At 49.6% G+C, this 17312-nt stretch overlaps 1 protein-coding gene across 1 annotated transcript in view; it reads left to right on the top strand.

Moving 5' to 3' along the window:
- Oprd1 (opioid receptor delta 1) overlaps positions 1-15478 on the top strand; it is a 29373-nt gene extending 13895 nt beyond the window's left edge. The window contains exons 2-3 of the mRNA XM_070036963.1: positions 11363-11712; positions 14878-15478. Of these exons, the coding sequence (XP_069893064.1) occupies positions 11363-11712; positions 14878-15434 (907 nt within the window). The 3' untranslated portion in view covers positions 15435-15478. The remainder of the gene's footprint in view (positions 1-11362; positions 11713-14877) is intronic.
- The last annotated feature ends 1834 nt before the right edge of the window (positions 15479-17312 follow it).

Here is a 17312-nt window from a genome sequence, read left to right as displayed (position 1 = left end):
ACTCAGAAAAACCTGGAAGTGGCACTGTGGCTCAAGTGGTAGAGTGCTAGCCTTGAGCACAAAGAGTCTCAGGGACAGTACCCAGGTCCTGAGTTCAAGCCCCGGGACCTGCAAAAAAAAAAAAAAAAAAAGGTCTCACAGGGACTTCTCAGTATGGGTTGGCTTCGAACCATGATCCTCAGATCTCAGCCTCCTGAGTATCTAGGATTATAGGCTTGACCCATTGGCCCTGGGCTCTAGCCTCCCCCCCATTTTTTTTCCAGTCGGTCGTGGGGCTTGAACTCTTGGCTTGGGTGCTATCCCTGCACTCTTCAGTTCAAGGTGAGTGCTCTACCACTTGAACCACAGCGCCACTTCTAGTTTTCTAGTGGTTTATTGGAGATAGGAGTCTCATGGACTTTCCTGCCCGGCTGGCTTTGCACTGCGATCCTCAGAGCTCAGCCTCCTGAGTAGCTAGGATTACAGGTGCCTGGCTCTAGCCCTTTCTTAATCTTCTCCTGTGTCAGGCTCCGTGGGCTCCTTTATAATTAACTACTTTCCTTCCTCAGCTGTTGCCAAAGCGGAGACAGCTAATTAATTTCTGGCCACTTGCCACTCCTGTTAAATGGTGGGCAGGGACACCACTTGCAGCCTTCGCTGCCCAGCCGGGCTTGTTTTGCCCCTGTGGAGAGCAATCACCCTTTGTCTGCAAATAGAGGGAGCCCCAGCTGGACTCCGGAGGATGGCACTTGCTTTGTTTAAGCGATTTGCTCCCTGAAGTGGGCAGAGCCTTTGTGATCCCTGCACTAACCCAGCCTCTGGTCCTTCATTTGTAAAACAAAGGAATTGAATTTGATGTACTGTGAGAAGATGGGGTTCATGGTTAGGCGTGTAGAGTCTAGAATCTCTAGGCCCTACCCAAGCCCTGCTGTATTCTGCTACTCAGCCCCTGGCTGAGGCTCAACATTGCCATCTGAAAAATGGTGAAAAGGATGCTTATTTATCTGTGCACTTGTGGAGATTCAGCGAGTGAGTGAACACACCTATGCCACTAAGCAGGGAAACTGGCCTGCATTAACAACCTCTAAGTTGTTTTTGGGTTTTTTTGTCCAGTTGTGAGGCTTTAACTCAGGGCCTAGGCTCTGTCCCTGAGCTTCTTTGACTCAAGGCTAGCAAGGCTAGCACTGGACCACTTGAGCCACAGCGCCACTTCCGGCTTTTTGTTGTCGTTGTTTATATAGTACTGAGGAATGGAACCCATAGCTTCATGCATGCTAGGCAAGCAGTCTAACACTAAGCTACCTTCTCAGCCCACACCAGACACCTTTACTGAGTGGATATGGTGGAATTCAGTGGAGTGTGCCAGACGCATGTCAGCACTGGATGGTACAGGCTATTGGCTGGGGTGCTGATGGTCCCATGCATGGGTCTATCCAACATTGACAATGGCCCCATCTGTGGGCCTAGCCTATGTGGGGGCTTGGACCTCACCTGTTGTGGAAATGTCCCAGCCATGAGCATCAGCTAGCCACACTGCTAATTAAATAGAACACGCCTCTCTGGTCACTTTTGCCCAGACAGGAGAGTAGATGAAGAAAAAAGATGTAGGGTTTTTTTGTTGTTTGTTTTTTTGTTGAAGTTAGGGATACCGAGGTGAGCTCACCTGGATTACCTGGATGGGTCCAAACTAAACATGACAAGTGTAACTGTATGAGACACAAGGAGAAGGAAGAGGGTGGGGGAGGAGGGAGAGGGTGGGGAAAGGGGAAGAGGAAGGAATAGGAAGAAGGAAGCAGTGGTCACCCAGATGCAAGAACAAACTAAAGACCACCTGGAACCTGCTGAAGCTGCCAGAGGCAGGGGCTCTGGAGGCCTTTGGAGGGCGAGCAGCCTGGCCCATACCTTGACTTTGGGCTTCGGGTGTGGCAGGGGTGACTCAGAGCTCTGTGTCACATCTTAGCACTGGAAGAGGCTCTGATCTCAATAAAACCAAACCTCTCCTCTCACTGTATAGATGGGGAGACTGAGGCCAGAGGGGTAAAGACAATTATACACAGTCAAAGAGAATAGATTCTCCTGACTTCTTTCTGCTTCTCCAAGTTGTCCTCCTAGGAGCTATGGCTCAAAGAAAGGTAGATAGACCAGACGGACAGAGCAGGCCCTGTCCAAGCTCCAGAATTCCTGGCTAAGGCCCAGGCTCTTCTTGGTATCCTCAAACTCAGCCTCCTGAGTAGGGTGAATATGCAGGTGAAATTAACTGTGAGTTTTTTTGTTTTGTTTTGTTTTTGGTCAGTCGTGGGGCTAGAACTCTGGGTCTGGGCACTGTCCCTGAGCTCTTCAGCTCAAGGTGAGTGCTCTACCACTTGAGCCACAGTGCCACTTACCTTTTTCTGGTGGTTAATTGGAGATTAGAGTCTCATGACTGGGCACCGGTGGCTCACGCCTATAAATCCTAGCTACTCAGGAGGCTGAGAGCTGAGAATCACAGTTCATAGCCCACCCGGGCAGGAAAGTCTGTGAGACTCTTATCTCCAAGGAACCACCAGAAAACTGGAAGTGGCCCTGTGGCGCAAGTAGTAGAGCACTCACCTTGAGCTCTAGAGCTCAGGGACAGTGCCCAAGCCCAGAGTTCAAGCCCCACAACCACCACCACCACCACCAACAACAACAAAAAAGAATCTCATGGGCTTTCTGCCTGATTGACTTTGAACCGTGATCCTCAGATCTCAGCCTCCTGAGTAGCATAACTGGTTTTTAAAACTTTCTTTGTGAGGGGCTGGGAAAGTGGCTCAGTGGTAGAGCACTTGCCTTGCATGCCTGAGGCCCTGGGTTTGATTCCTCAGCATCACATAAGCAAAAAGAAAAAAGCCGGAAGTGGTGCTGTGGCTCAAGTGGTAGAGGGTTAGCCTTGAGCTGAAGAACTGAGGGACAGCGCCCAGGCCCAGAGTTCAGGCCCCACGACCGGACCCCCCCCAAAAAAAAAAAAACCCAAAAAAACTTTCTTTGTGAAATGATTTCTTGTTGTCTGAGCTACACTGGACTTGGTTGAGGCCTAAAGGAGTTTGATTCAAGTTGGAATCATTTTGTTCAGTTTGGAACCTGAGGTACCACCTAGTCCATCAGACTTGATTTTAGGTCCCTTGACCTTACTTTAGGGAACCCTTGACCTTACTTTAGGGAACAGCAAGAAGAAGGAGGAGAAAGAAGAAGAAGAGGAAGAGGAGGAGGAGGAGGAGGAGGAGGAGGAGGAGGAGCAGGAGGAGGAGGAGGAGGAGGAGGAGGAGGAGGAGGAGGAGGAGGAGGAGGAAGAAGAAGAAAAGAAAGGCAAAAAAACCCACACCTCTATTTAGTTAAAAACAAATGAGTTCCCTTGGATAAATAGTCTGAGAACATTAGCCTGACACCCGCAGGGCTGAGTCATTAGAGTCATTAGATTCAGAGCTAGCGGGGTCTGGGCACCGGGGCCCAGGATGAAGTTAGGAGAGGGGAGAAGGAGAAGGGTGGGGTGGGGTGGGAGGAGATGTCCTGATTTGAGCCCTATACCCTATGGGGTGCTGAGAGGATTAAATAACATAAAATGCTCATTCTAGTGGCTGGCTCACAGTAAGTGTCCAACAAATGTTTAGTATCTATTTGAAGCAAGACCAGACGCAGGTGTAAAGAGCTCATAAATCATGCCAGGGGAAACCCTAGCACACAGCGATTATCTGTCTGTGTTGGACAGAGGCAGATGTTTTGTTCTGAGCTGAGCTGGGCACCTCACGGTTGGAGGCATTGTTCTGATGTTTGTGTTTCTTCTGGGCCACACCTGAGCAGTGAACAGATTGTCTTCAAATACCTGGGCCAATGCAGAGAGTCTGGGAACATGTGAACAGTTGTGGAAATCTATAGAGCAAACCCACCTCTAGACCAGCTCAGAACTGTCCTGTAGCTTGGGGCCCTCACCAGGGCCAATGTTGGAAAAATCTCAGGCAGGAGGCAACATGAATGGCAGAGAACAGTGAACATTAGAGCCATAACCTGAGTGGTTTTGAGCTTGAGCTCTAGCAACCAGACAGATCTGAGTGTGAACCCTGTCACTTGCTTCTGAGCTAACTGTCTTAGTGTCTCTGTAGCTCCTCTCTGTAGTAGGGTGGGTTTGGTTTTGGTTTTTGTTTTTTAATTTTAATTAATTAGTTTACTTTTGTAAACTGGGGCTTGAACTCAGAGCCTCATGCTCTCACTTTTTTGCTCAAGGCTGGGGCTCTATCACTTGAGCCACTGCTCTACTTCTGGCTTTTTGCTGTTAACTGGAGGTATGAGTCTCACAAATTTTCCTGCTCAGGCTGGCTTCTGATCCTCAGATCTCAGTCTCCTGAGTAGCTAAGTGTAAGCGCTCACTTTTTTGGGGGGGGGGGCTTGAACTCTGGGCCTGCGCGCTGTTCCTGAGCTCTTTGGCTCAAGGTAAATGCTCTACCACTTGAGCCACAGCACCACTTCTGGTTTTCTAGTGGTTAATTGGAGATGAGTCTCATGGACTTTGCTGCCCAGGCTGGCTTTGAACTGTGATCCTCAGATCTCAGCCTCCTGAGTAGCTAGGATTACAGGCGTGAGCCACCAATGCCTGACTAGCTCTCACTTAAAAAAAATTTTTTTTTAATGTTTTTATTTTTGTAAAAAAAGATTTCACTCTGTAGCTCAGGTTAGCCTTCCAGTTGTGATCATCCTGCTTTTGTCTTCCAAACTCTGGGATTAAAGGCATGCTCCACCAAGCCCAGCAGCAGGATGGCCTTAACTCAAAGTTGCAGTGAAGATGAAATGAGCTAAGCCAGAAACTGCTTTGCCTGGCTTAAGGAAGCCAAGATACTCTGGGAATAGAAGGAAAATGAACGGCCATTCCCACTGACGCCTTGTGAAATGGAGGGAATGTAGTGAACTTCCTCTAGGCTTCTGGAATCAGGACTTCAGTCACTGTAACCACTTTGGGTTTGCTGGGAGGAAGAATGCCCCGAGGAGCCTGCTTGCCAGTCTGCAAGAGGGTGCTCGGCTGAGATTGTTGGCTGGATGTGGCCGTGGGCCTGGCGGGGAGGCTGAGTGAGGGATGTCACACAGCATCCCCAGTCTCCATCACACTGAAAGAGGTAGAGACATGGGCCTGGTAGCTCACCCCTGGAATCCTAGCTACTCAGGAGGCTGAAACCTAAGGATCATGGTCCAAAGCCAGCCCAGGCAGAAAAGTCCAAGAGACTCCATCTCCTAGTAACCAGCAAAATGCTGGACTGGAGATATGGCTCAAGTGGTAGGGCTCCAGACATGAGCAAGAAAGTCAAACGAGGTAAAGAGGCCCTGAGTTCAAACCCTTGGTACCAGCAAGAGAAGAGGAAGAAAAGGAAGAGGAAGAAGAGGAGGAGGAAGGGAGAGGAGGAAGAGGAAGGGACAGGAGGAAGAGGAGAGGAAGAAGAGGAAGTTGTTCTTGCAAGGGGCTGGCAGGACAGAAGAGGGAATGGATTTAGAGCTTGGGACGAAGATGCTGGGCCCCTCAGTATTTTAAATAAAGGAAGGAAGAGGGCTGAGATGGATGGTTGGGAGCAAGGGTCCCAGCAGCTGCATAATTGAAGATGAGCTAATGGGCATCTGGACTTTGAGAAAAAGCAAGGATTTCCTAAGAGCATTACAGAGTCGATAGCCATTCAGTTCTCAGCCTCACCCTCTGGGTCCTGTCTAGTAGGTGATGATTATTTATTTATTCATCTATTTACTTTTTTGCAGTTCTTGGAACGAATGCAGCGCCTTGTGCATGCTAGGCAGGGTGGCGTCTGTGTACGAGCTACAACCTTAGCACCCTTCCCTATGGGTGATCATTGAACCTTTAAAGAGAGGAAAGGCAGAAAAATAAGTGGGGGAGGGATAAAAGGGCTGTCTTCTATATTGATGGCCCTGAAGCTTGAGACTTGCAGTTATTTTGAAGAATGGCTGTGCTATTTCCAGAGTGGCTGCACTATTTTACATTCCCACGACACCAGGCAAGAATTCCAGTTTCTCTCCTACACTCTTGCCAACACTTACTTTGTTTTGTTTTTGTAATACAATGTGTGAAATGGTGTCTCATGGTGGTTTTGATTTGTATTTCTCTAATGATTAGTGGTACAGAGTATCTTTATGTGTGCTTGAGCTGCTGATTCACCCCTATAATCCTACTCAGGAGGCTGAAATCTGAGGATGGAGGTTCAAAGTCAGTCCCAGCAGGAACGTCTGTGAGACTCTTATCTCCAATTAACAACCAGGAAAAAAAAAAAAGAAAATGGCTCTGTGGCTCAAGTGGTAGAGCGTTCGCCTTGAGCTGAAGACCTCAGGGACAGCGCCCAGGCCAGAGTTCAAGCCCCACAACCGACAAAAAAAATTGTTTTGAGACAGGGTCTCATTATTAACCCAGGTTGGCCTCAAACTCATGATCCTCCCGCCTCAGCCTCCAGAATGCTGGGATTACAGGCATATTTCACCATCCTGGGCTATTGTCATCATTCTTATCAATGCCTGGCACAGATCAGGTGACCAGTTAATAATAGTTGGATGCAGCTGACAGACCTCAGTTTATAATAATTTCATGTTCCTTGCCTTTTGTACTATGAGAGATGGAGGTGGGGGGAAGGGGAAGGTAGCTGGTATTGAAGAGCAAAATAGCAAAGTGGTTACCAGGTCTTGACACTAGATTGCCAGTGTTAAATCCCAGCTCTCCCCTTCTCTCCTCTTCCTTTCCTTCCCTTATTTTTTCTTTTGTAGTTCTAGGGAATGAATTCAGCCCCAAACTTACCAGGCAAATGCTCCATCATTTGAGCCATGTTCCCAATCCATTTGTCTTTAGTTTGGTGTTTGAAAGAGTGTCTTAATATTGACTTTTCCTAGCCCATCCTTGAACTATGATCTTCCTACTTCCCACCTCCTGAGTATCTGGGAGTACAGATGTGCACCACCATGCCCAACATCCCTTCACCTCTTATTCCTGTTTATCTTCTTCAAAGAAGATGAGAAGCAGTTGGCAGAGAGTTAGAGTAACAAGCTGAGCAGGGGTGAGGTACCGACTGAACACAGGAGTAGGAGATTGATTGTCCGCAGAGAGAGCAGTAGGAGCCTTAGGCCCCCATATTTACCCCTTGCACAGCCAGCTGACCACCCCTCTGCTATTCAAAAAAAACAACAAGCTTTTTTTCTGCTAGAGATGTTAACAACCTAAAGAAAGTGTGGGCTCCTGTCCAGCCGACACAGGACTAGAGCCAATCACCAAATGGAAAATGGGGGAGTCCCAAACCCCTTCCCAGCTCTGCAGCCAGAGTCCTGACAGCTCGAGGTTCAGCTCAGGCAGGAGGAGAAACATCCTCAGTCATACCATAGTAAATATTTGAAGGGAATCTGCAGGATGACAGAGAGAGGCCAAAGCAGATAAATAATCAAGCCAAGATACTTCCAGCAAGGAGACAGTGTGCACAGCCAAAGAAAATACAGAAGTTATTAGTGTCCTCCGAGAATTAAGGAAAGATATTGTGTTCATGAACTAAGATGCTGTGAATGGCATTTTACAGAAGAGTGAGAGGAGGGGAATGTGCACTGGGAAAACAAAATACAAGAGTCTAAATAATTTTTAAAAAGTCAATAGAAGGATTGAAAGATAATGAAAAGGAAATTCCCCAGAGTTTGTAACAAAAAGGCAATATAAGAAAATTGGAGGGTCAATATAGGGAGCTTCATATCTACCTAATGGATTTTCCAGGGATGCCAGGAAAACTAGAGGGAAGGAAATTAGTAGAAGAATTATGTGAGAAATTTTTATACTGAAGGACACCAATCTTTAGACTGAGAGTAAACAATACAAATGAAAGAATCAGCCAGGTGCTGGTGGCTCACACCTGTAATCCTAGCCATTCAGGAGGCTGAGATCTGAGGATTGTGGTCCAAATCCAGCCCAGGCAGGAAAGTCTGCGAGACTCATCTCCAATTGACCACCAGAAAATTGACCATAGAGGTTGTCCATAGAGAGAGTAGTAAGAGGTTGGAAGTGGAACTGTGGCTCAAAGTAGTAGAGTTCAAGTCTTGAACAAAAGAGCTCAGGGAGGGGCTGGGATGATGGCTCAGTGGTAGAGTGCTTGCCTTGCATGCCTGAGGCCCTGGGTTCAATTCCTCAGCACCACATAAGCAAAAAGAAAAAATCCAGGAGTGGCTCTGTGGCTCAAGTGGTAGAGTGCTAACTTTGAGCTGAAGAGCTGAGGGACAGCACCCAGGCCCAGAGTTCAGGCCCCATGACCGGACCCCCCACCCAAAAAAAAAAAAAGCTCAGGGACAGTGACCAGGCCCTGAGTTTAAGCCCCATAACTGACCCCCCCCACCAAAAAAAAAAAACCTACAAAAGAACAAATGAGTCACCTGTAAAGTCATTATCACAAAATATCCAACTGCCAAGGATAAAGAGAAGATCCTGAGAGTTTTGGGGGAGGAAGACAGACAACCATCAGGAAAGAGCATGGTTTTAGGTGTTTCATTGGTTACACTGGAAGCTAGAAGGCCAGTTCCTTGCTTTCAAAATTCTGATGGAAATTATTTCCTCCCTTTTTTTTTTTTTTTTGTCAGTTGTGGGCTTGGGTGCTGTCCCTAAGCTGTTCAGCTCAAGGGGAGTGCATTACCACTTGAGCAACAGTGCTACTTCCGGTTTTCTAGTAGTTGTTTGGAGATAAAAGTCTCATGACTTTCCTTTCCTGGCTGGCTTTGAACTACATCCTCATATCTCACCTCCTGAGTAGCTAGGATTATAGGCATAAGCCACTGGCACCCAGCTTTTTTTTTTTTTTTTTTTTTTAAGAGTACTGAGAATTGAATCCAGGGCCTTACATGTGCTAGGTAAGTGCTCTATCACTGAGCCACATCCCCAGTCCCTCTCTCCCTGCTATTCTGTATCAAAGACATCAGAAGTGAAGCTGAGCCCTGGTGGCTCATGCTTGTAATCCTAGCTACTGAGAAGCTGAGATCTGAGGATCGCTGTTTGAAGCCAGCTCAAGCTGAAATGTTCATGAGACTCATCTCCAATTGACCACCAAAAAGCCCATAGTAGAGCTGTAGCCATAGAGTGCAACATGGTAGCACAAAAATTCAGGGATAGCATCCAGGTCTCCTGAGTTTAAGCCACAGGACACACACACACACACACACACACACACACACACACACACACACACACACACACACACACACACACACACACACACACACACACACACACACACACACACACACACACACACACACACACACACACACACACACACACACACACGAAGACATTTTCAGACAAAGGGATAGTTTCTTTGCCTCCTATATTTCCTTTCTCAGAAAGTCTCTAAAGGATGTGCTCCACTAAAATGAGGGCATAAACCAATGAAGTGAAGGTGAGCCAGCCAGTCCCGAGGCCCTGAGGCAGGGCAGGCTTCTCAGATCTAAAGGCCAACCAAGAGATCAGTGTGTAGCAGGGAAGGTGAGGAGAGTTGCGGTCCAGAGGTGGTCTGAGCTGGTTTGTGGATAAGGGAGGGAACTTTAGGTATGGGAGATACTGGAGGTTGAGAGCAGAAGACCAAGGAGAAAAGAGAGGTCAAGAAGGCCATCAGCAAGCTAGGACTCATGCCTGTAATCCTAGCTACTCAGGAGGCTGAGATCTGAGGATCACAGTTCAAAGCCAGCCTGGGCAAGAAAGTCCATGAGACACTTATCTCCAATTAACCACCAGAAAACCGGAAGTGGTGCTGTGGCTCAAGTGGTAGAGCGTTCACCTTGAGCTGAAGAGCTGAGGGACAGCGCCCAGGCCCAGAGTTCAAGCCCCATGACTGAAAAAAAAAAAAAGCTGGTTCGAGAAAGGGAGAGAGGAAGGAGGGAGAGAGAGAAGAAAGAAGAGAAAAAGAGAGGGACAGAAGAGGGTGTGTCCTGGGCTCTGTCTGGTGTAGTCAGTGCTGGGTCCCCTGGCCTTGCCTGGCCCAGCTCTCACCCCCAGTATCCCAGCCCCCCACTGGAATGGAACTTTCACAAATCAAAATAGAAGGCAAAGAACAGCCTTAAATTGTTCTGCGTAAGAGCAGCGAAATTACACGAGTCAGCTGCGGGCTTTGAGACCACCTCCCACACAGCTGCCACCCCAGCCCCGCCGAAGACGCTTCCCCACACTTGGGATTCTGCTGTCTCCCAGCAAAACTTTTTGCTTCCCCAGCCCCACGGCAAATAGCAGCTATTTTAGGAGGACAGATGCTAGTCCTAGAGGACAATGAGTGAGACCTTTGTGTGTGTGTGTGTGTGTGTGTGTGTGTGTGTGTGTGTGTGTGTGTGTGTGTGTGTGTGTGTGTGTGTGTGTGTGTGTGTGTGTGTGTGTGTGTGTGTGTGTGTGTGTGTGTTTTAAGCAAAAACAAAAGGCATTACACACCATGAAGGAATAGCTTAGCAGATGTTCATTCTGTCCTTCAAAAACAGAGTGGAATTAGAAGGAGCCTAAAAGAGTAGTTACCCAGGGTAGTGTGTGCTACCCTGCCTTGGGGTAGAATGGAGAAAGAATGCTGGGAATCAGTTTTCATCTTGGCTTAGAGGCTTTTGCTGTGTGACCTTGGGTAAGTATATGCTGCTTTTCTGGGCATCGGTTTCCTTCTGTCTCTGAGACTGAATAAACTTGAGTTCATAAGAATCACTTGAGGGGCTGGGAAGGTGGCTCAGTTAGTAGAGCGCTTGCCTTGCATTCATGAGGCCCTGGGTTCGATTCCTCAGCAACCACATAAGCAGAAAAAGCCAGAAGTAGCACTGTGACTCAAGTGGTAGAGCACTCACGTTGAGCTGAAGAGCTGAGGGACAGTGCCCAGGCCCAGCATTCTGGCCCCATGACCAAAAAAAAAAAAAGAATCACTTGAGAAGGTCTTGAGTTTAAAGCTCAGTACTGGCCGGTTATCCTAGCTACTCAGGAGGCTGAGATCTGAGGAGTTCAGTTCAAAATCAGCTAAGCCAGGAAAATCCATGAGACTCTTATCCCACAATTAATTACCCAAAGCCAGAAGTGGAGGTGTGGCTCAAGTGGTAGAGCCCCAGCCTTGAGTGGAAAAAGCTAAAGGACAGCACTTAAGTCCTGAGTTCAAACCCCAGTACCAATACAAAAAAAAAAAAAAAAAGGATTTTTCCTGAAATATTTCCTGCCAAAGTCACCCACAAGAAAGATCCTCTCTCATCTTCTGTGATGGGAAAGAGAGATGCCAAATCAGATGGCAACAGGTTCTACTTCTACCTGTGCCCCTGACCTTTACGTAGCGTGACCTTGGGCAGCTTACTTCACCTTCCTGAGTTTCATGGACAGGGAAATCTGCAAAGGGATAATTGCTGGTGCATTTCCTTTCAGGTACACTAAGTTGAAGACGGCCACCAACATCTACATCTTCAACCTGGCCTTGGCTGATGCACTGGCCACCAGCACACTGCCCTTCCAGAGCGCCAAGTACCTGATGGAGACCTGGCCCTTCGGGGAGCTGCTGTGCAAAGCCGTGCTCTCCATCGACTACTACAATATGTTCACCAGCATCTTCACACTCACCATGATGAGTGTGGACCGCTACATCGCTGTCTGCCATCCTGTCAAGGCACTGGACTTCCGTACGCCCGCCAAGGCTAAACTGATCAACATTTGCATCTGGGTCCTGGCTTCTGGGGTTGGGGTCCCTATCATGGTCATGGCTGTGACCCGGACCCGAGGTGAGTAAGGCAGTAGCTGTGGCATTGACCTCTGTGGGTTTAAAACACACTTTCCAGGGTGAGTTGGAAGGGGCTGTCGAGCTCAGGGTTTTTGCCAACTGGAAGGTGATGGCTGGCCAGTGGGTGGGACATGTGGAAGATCAGCCAATAGGAAAGGAGTAGCTGGCCAATGGGGAATGTGGGTGGTGGACAGTTGTAAGGATGATTGACTGGTTAAAAGGAATTTGTAATGGGATTGTGGGTGGCTGGTCTGAGTGTGTGGAGGTGGCCTGCTAGGACTGTGTGGTTGACTGACCTATGGAGAGAGGGCTGGATGACCACTGGGGTGACCGTGCCACTGGCTAGTGAGCAGTGGAGACCACAAGATCCATGCCCCTAGGCTGGGAATGTGGCTTAGTGGTAGAGTGCTTCCCTAGCATGCATGAAGCCCTGGGTTCCATTCCTCAGTACCACATACACAGAAAAAGCCAGAAGTGGGGCTGTGGCTCAAGTGGTAGAGTGCTAGCCTTGAGCTGAGGGACAGCACCTAGGCCCTGATTCAGGCCCCACGACCGGACCCCCCAAAAAAAATTGTGGCCTCATCCCAAACTCCTTTTTACCCTATTTCACTTTGAAAACCATTGGACAGATGACCAAAAAAAGACCTAGAGAATGATGGGTGGGCTGTGACTGACAGGTCCTGGAGTACAAGTGTAATTATACAGCAACAACCTGTATTAATGAGTATAGCTGTTGTAATCAACAGCCCCAAAGCTCAGGGGCTTCACATAATAGTGTATTTCCCAGTCACATCACAGTCCACTGAGAATACAAGAGGCACCAGCATTGGGAATCTAGGCTCCAGCTCATAGCTCCTGAATGTTCCATTGTTGGGTGAATATGGGGAGGGACCAGAGAGAGGAAGCACAGCTGCATTTCAATGTCATGGCCCATTCCTTCCTAGTGATAGCTGGTCATGTGGCACCATCTTGATATAAGGAGAGAAACAGTTTAAGAAGGTGCCCAAGGGAAGTGGCACTGTAGCTCAAGTGGTAGAGCGCTCGCCTTGAGCTGAAGAGCTGAGGGACAGCACCCAGGCCCAGAGTTCAAGCCCCACGACCAACAAAAAAAAAAAAAAATTATCTATGCCGGGCGCTGGTGGCTCACGCCTGTAATCCTAGCTACTCAGGAGGCTGAGATCTGAGGATCGCGGTTCAAAGCCAGCCCGGGCAGGAGAAACCGTGAGACTCCTATCTCCAATAAACCACCAGAAAACCAGAAGTGGCGCTGTAGCTCAAGTGGTAGAGAGCTCGCCTTGAGCTGAAGGGCTGAGGGACAGCGCCCAGGCCCAGAGTTCAAGCCCCACGACAGACAAAAAAAAAAAAAAAAAAAGGTGCCCAAGACAACATTACTACCATCTTAACTAATTAACCTTTGAGCACATTCAAAGGGTATGGAGAAAGTTAAGTGAAATAATGTTGGTAGACACTTATGAAAATGCCTGGCTTCTTGTGAAGGCCTCAAAGAGCAGCTGTTAAATGATGAAGAAAGGAACTCTTTCCTATCCTTTCTATCTTCTACTGTAGGGAAATAGAATCAGGTCCAAGTGGTAGAGCACTTGTCTAGCCAGCATGAGATTCTGGGTTCAAGCCTCAATATCATAAAACAAATCAAGAAGACAAAACCAGAGAGCTCAGGTGTTTTATTTTGGGCTACACAGCTAGACATTTCTCTGCTTTTTCTTCTTTGGCAATACTGGAATTTGAATTCAGGACCTTGTCCTTGTAGTTAAGTTTGTTACCACTTGTACCATATTCCCAGACCTTATTCCTTTAGGGTTTTTTTTTTTTTTTTTTTTTTTTCCTGGCAATATCTTACGTCTTTGTTCAGGGCTGGCTTCAGATAGTGATCCTCTACCTATTTCTTTTTTCTTTTTTTGTCGGTCCTGGGGCTTGAACTCTGGGCCTGGGTGTTGTCTCTCAGCTCTTCAGCTCACGGTGAGTGCTCTACTACTTGAGCCACAGCACCACTTCTGGCTTTTTCTGCTTATGTGGTACTGAGGAATTGAACCCAGGGCCTCCTGCATGCAAGGCAAGCACTCTACCATTGAGTCAACTTCCCAGCCCTCTTTGACAATTTTTTGCCCCAGCTGATCTTACACTGTGATCTTCCTGATCTCCCAAATCCTAAGGAGCTGGGATTATGAATGTGCTTACCCACTGGGCAATCTGTTGCTTCTTTTGGTCCTTGGGTAGAGGTTTGCAGAAGCTCAAAGCTGAGGGGGGGGAAGGGAACAGCATGGGGGGCGGCATTTTGGTCTCCTTGACCCACAGAGGGACAGAGCCTCTGAGATCCCTTATACAACCTTGAAGCAATTGGCCTTAACTGGGCAGCAGGGCCTCATTCCTTACTGTCAGACTGCAGTTTACAAGCCATTAACTTCAGCCCTGCTGGGGGCTGGGCCAGATGGTCCTTCTCACTTCTCTTTCTCTCTCTCTCTCTCCACACATACACACACACACACACACACACACACGCACACACACACACACACACCTCCCCTCTTGGCCCTTGTTGGTCCATATGCTACTTCTGCTTTGACCTTGGTTCTGCCATTTATACAATGAAGGTCTTGGTATTTCCTGGGATGTGGGAGTCCCTCTAGGCTGATGTCCTGGATCCACTGTGTCTGTGGATTTTCCCCCTTCTATCTCTTTTTCCACAACTGTCAGGCTCCATGATGTCTGTATGTCTCCATGAGACATACAGGAGCCCCCTGGGCCAGCCCCAGGCCTTCCTCAGACTCCCTCTTGGCCTATGGTCAGGAAGTTGTTCTTGAACTGTGGTGGCTCATGTCTCTTATCCCTGCAGCCGAAGGCTGAGACCTGAGGATCAGTGTTTGAAGCCATCCTGGGTAGAAAAGTCAGTGAGACTCTTATCTCCAATTAACCAGCACAAAAAGCCAGCAGTGGAGGTGTGGCACTAGTGGTGGAGTACCAGACTTGAGCAGCAAAAAAAGTGAGGGCAGGAGGCCCTGAATTCAAGCCCCAGGACAGGCAGGCACACATACACACACACACGCACACACACACACACACAGAAAAGTGGGAACAAACACGCCTAGCCCCTTAAATGCACAGGCCCCTGACCGCCCTCTTTTGTCTTTCCTGTCTCCCCGGACCCCAGATGGGGTAGTTGTATGCATGCTCCAGTTCCCCAGCCCCAGCTGGTACTGGGACACGGTGACCAAGATCTGTGTGTTCCTCTTCGCCTTCGTCGTGCCCATCCTCATCATCACCGTGTGCTACGGCTTGATGCTGCTGCGCCTGCGCAGCGTGCGCCTGCTGTCGGGCTCCAAGGAGAAGGACCGCAGCCTGCGGCGCATCACGCGCATGGTGCTGGTGGTGGTGGGCGCCTTCGTGGTGTGCTGGGCGCCCATCCACATCTTTGTCATCGTCTGGACGCTGGTGGACATCAATCGGCGGGACCCGCTCGTGGTGGCCGCGCTGCACCTGTGCATCGCGCTGGGCTACGCCAACAGCAGCCTCAACCCCGTGCTCTACGCCTTCCTCGACGAGAATTTCAAGCGCTGCTTCCGCCAGCTCTGCCGCGCGCCCTGCGGCCGCCGCCCGGGGCCTGGGCCTGGCAGCTTCAGCCGAGCCCGCGAAGCCACGGCCCGGGAGCGCGTCACCGCCTGCACCCCATCCGACGGGCCTGGCCCTGGCGGGGGCGCCGCTGCCTGACCGGCCAGGCCAGCCTCATGTCCGTGCGCCCCTCCCCAAGTGTACCCCTGGGTGGCGGGGGCCACCATCCCGATGGAGCCACAGAGGCTTGGAGTGGCCTCCATTTCCAGCGTGGACATGGACCCCGGGGGTGAGGGGGAGGGGGAAGAAGAGGCCAAGGAGGGGTGTGTGTGTGGTGGTGGGGAGGTAGGGACTCCAGTCCAGTGGGACTGGGCTCCGGCCTTGGGGCAGACTGGAGTTTTGGCCTCCAGCAAGGCTTTTGGGCACTGGGGGTGAGACGATTGAGACCTGGGGATTCAGGACCCCAGGAGGCCAGGAGGAGACTAGTAGTGAGGACAGTGTCGGGAAGCCAGCTGCAGGGCTGGGTCTGTGTGTCATGGGAGGAATCTCTGCTGGGAGGAGGTGGAGGGATGGGCCAGCCCTCAGATAGGAGTTCTGTGTACCAGGGTTGGGGGTCTCAGCTTTGGGGTTGAGTCCCAGCCCGGAGCTCTAGTGATTTCATTTCTGTGGCTTGAACTTAGGGGTCTCTTGCTCTGGCTTGGTTTTTTTAAAGCACAGGACACTTTACCACTTAAGCCAGATCTCCACTTCTGGCTCTTTTGCTGGGTAGTTTGTAGCTAAGTCTCTTGAGATTTGTCTCCTGGTGGGACTGGCTTTGAACTGGGATCCTCAGACCTCAGCCTCCTAAGTTTAGCTAGGATTTCAGGTGTCAGCCACCAACACAGCAGGCATCAGCCACCAACACTCTGCTGTGGCTTGGCTTCTTTTATGAGGAGATACCAACGGAACAGAGAAGAGAACCAGTCTTACTCTCTTGGACAGTCGCTTGTTTCCTGTGAAGGGACAGAGGTGCCTCTGGAGGGTGGGAGGGGGCTTCAAACCTGGAGCTTTGGGGGACCTGGTTGCCTAGGGCTGGTGGTTGGTGGGCTGAGGTGGAAGGGCTGGGGCTTCTGCTTCAAGATTAGGTCCTGCAGCCTGAGGGTGGATGCTTTTCCATGTCCCTAGGGCCCAGGTGACTATGGCCCTGTCCCAGAGCACTGAAGCCCACTAGGTAGAGCTCCATGTGTGCCTGCATGGTGAGAGGCACCTGGACACTGGGCAAAAGTTACCAAACATCCCAGTACAGACTGAAAAAGAAGCTGGGCCGGGCGCCAATGGCTCACACCTGTAATCCTAGCTACTCAGGAGGCTGAGATCTGAGAATCGAGGTTCAAAGCCAGCCTGGGCAGGAAAGTCCATGAGACTCTTATCTCCAATAAACCACTCACAAAACCAAAGTGGTGCTGTGGCGCAAGTGGTAGAGCGCTAACCTTGAGCTGAAGAGCTCAGGGACAGTGCCCAGGCCCAGAGTTCAGGCCCCACAACCGACCAAAAACAAAAACAAAACAAACAAAAGCTGGAAGGAATTCTGTCCTCCTTGCCTAACATCCGGCTATACCCCCAAGTACCTGGTAGCAGAGCCTCTAAAGAATCAGAATTGCCTGCACAGGGCCTGACGGCTGCAGACACTGAAGGAAGAAGGCCTTTGTAAGTGTGATCTGAGTGTGGCCACTGCTGCCCTTTCCCTTTGGATCCCCCAGGCTTCGTCTTCCCCAGCTGCCCCAGCCCCCCAGCTTCCTCCTTCAAACTGCTGAGGGCCAGCTTTGCCCTGGGTTGGATGTAGAAATGTATCCAGGCACTCCTAGTTCTTGGCTTTCCCTAATGCCAGCGTCTGTCCTGTTCCCCGCCTTTCCCCACACACCCATCTCTGCCTCAGGAAAGCACCCCTGACTCTATTGAAGTGGTACGCTGACATCCTTGTAAAAACAAATTTAATTTTCTTCCCTTTTTGGGATAGATGGAAAGAAATTGACGTCTTTGTCTCAAACAAAAGAAGAA

This window comes from Dipodomys merriami, unplaced genomic scaffold, assembly GCF_024711535.1.
Source record: "Dipodomys merriami isolate MVZ:Mamm:240054 unplaced genomic scaffold, mDipMer1.0.p SCAF_28, whole genome shotgun sequence".
Lineage (NCBI taxonomy): Eukaryota > Metazoa > Chordata > Mammalia > Rodentia > Heteromyidae > Dipodomys > Dipodomys merriami.
The sequence above is the reverse complement of the archived record's forward strand: the minus strand, read 5'-3'. Positions and strand labels throughout refer to the sequence as shown.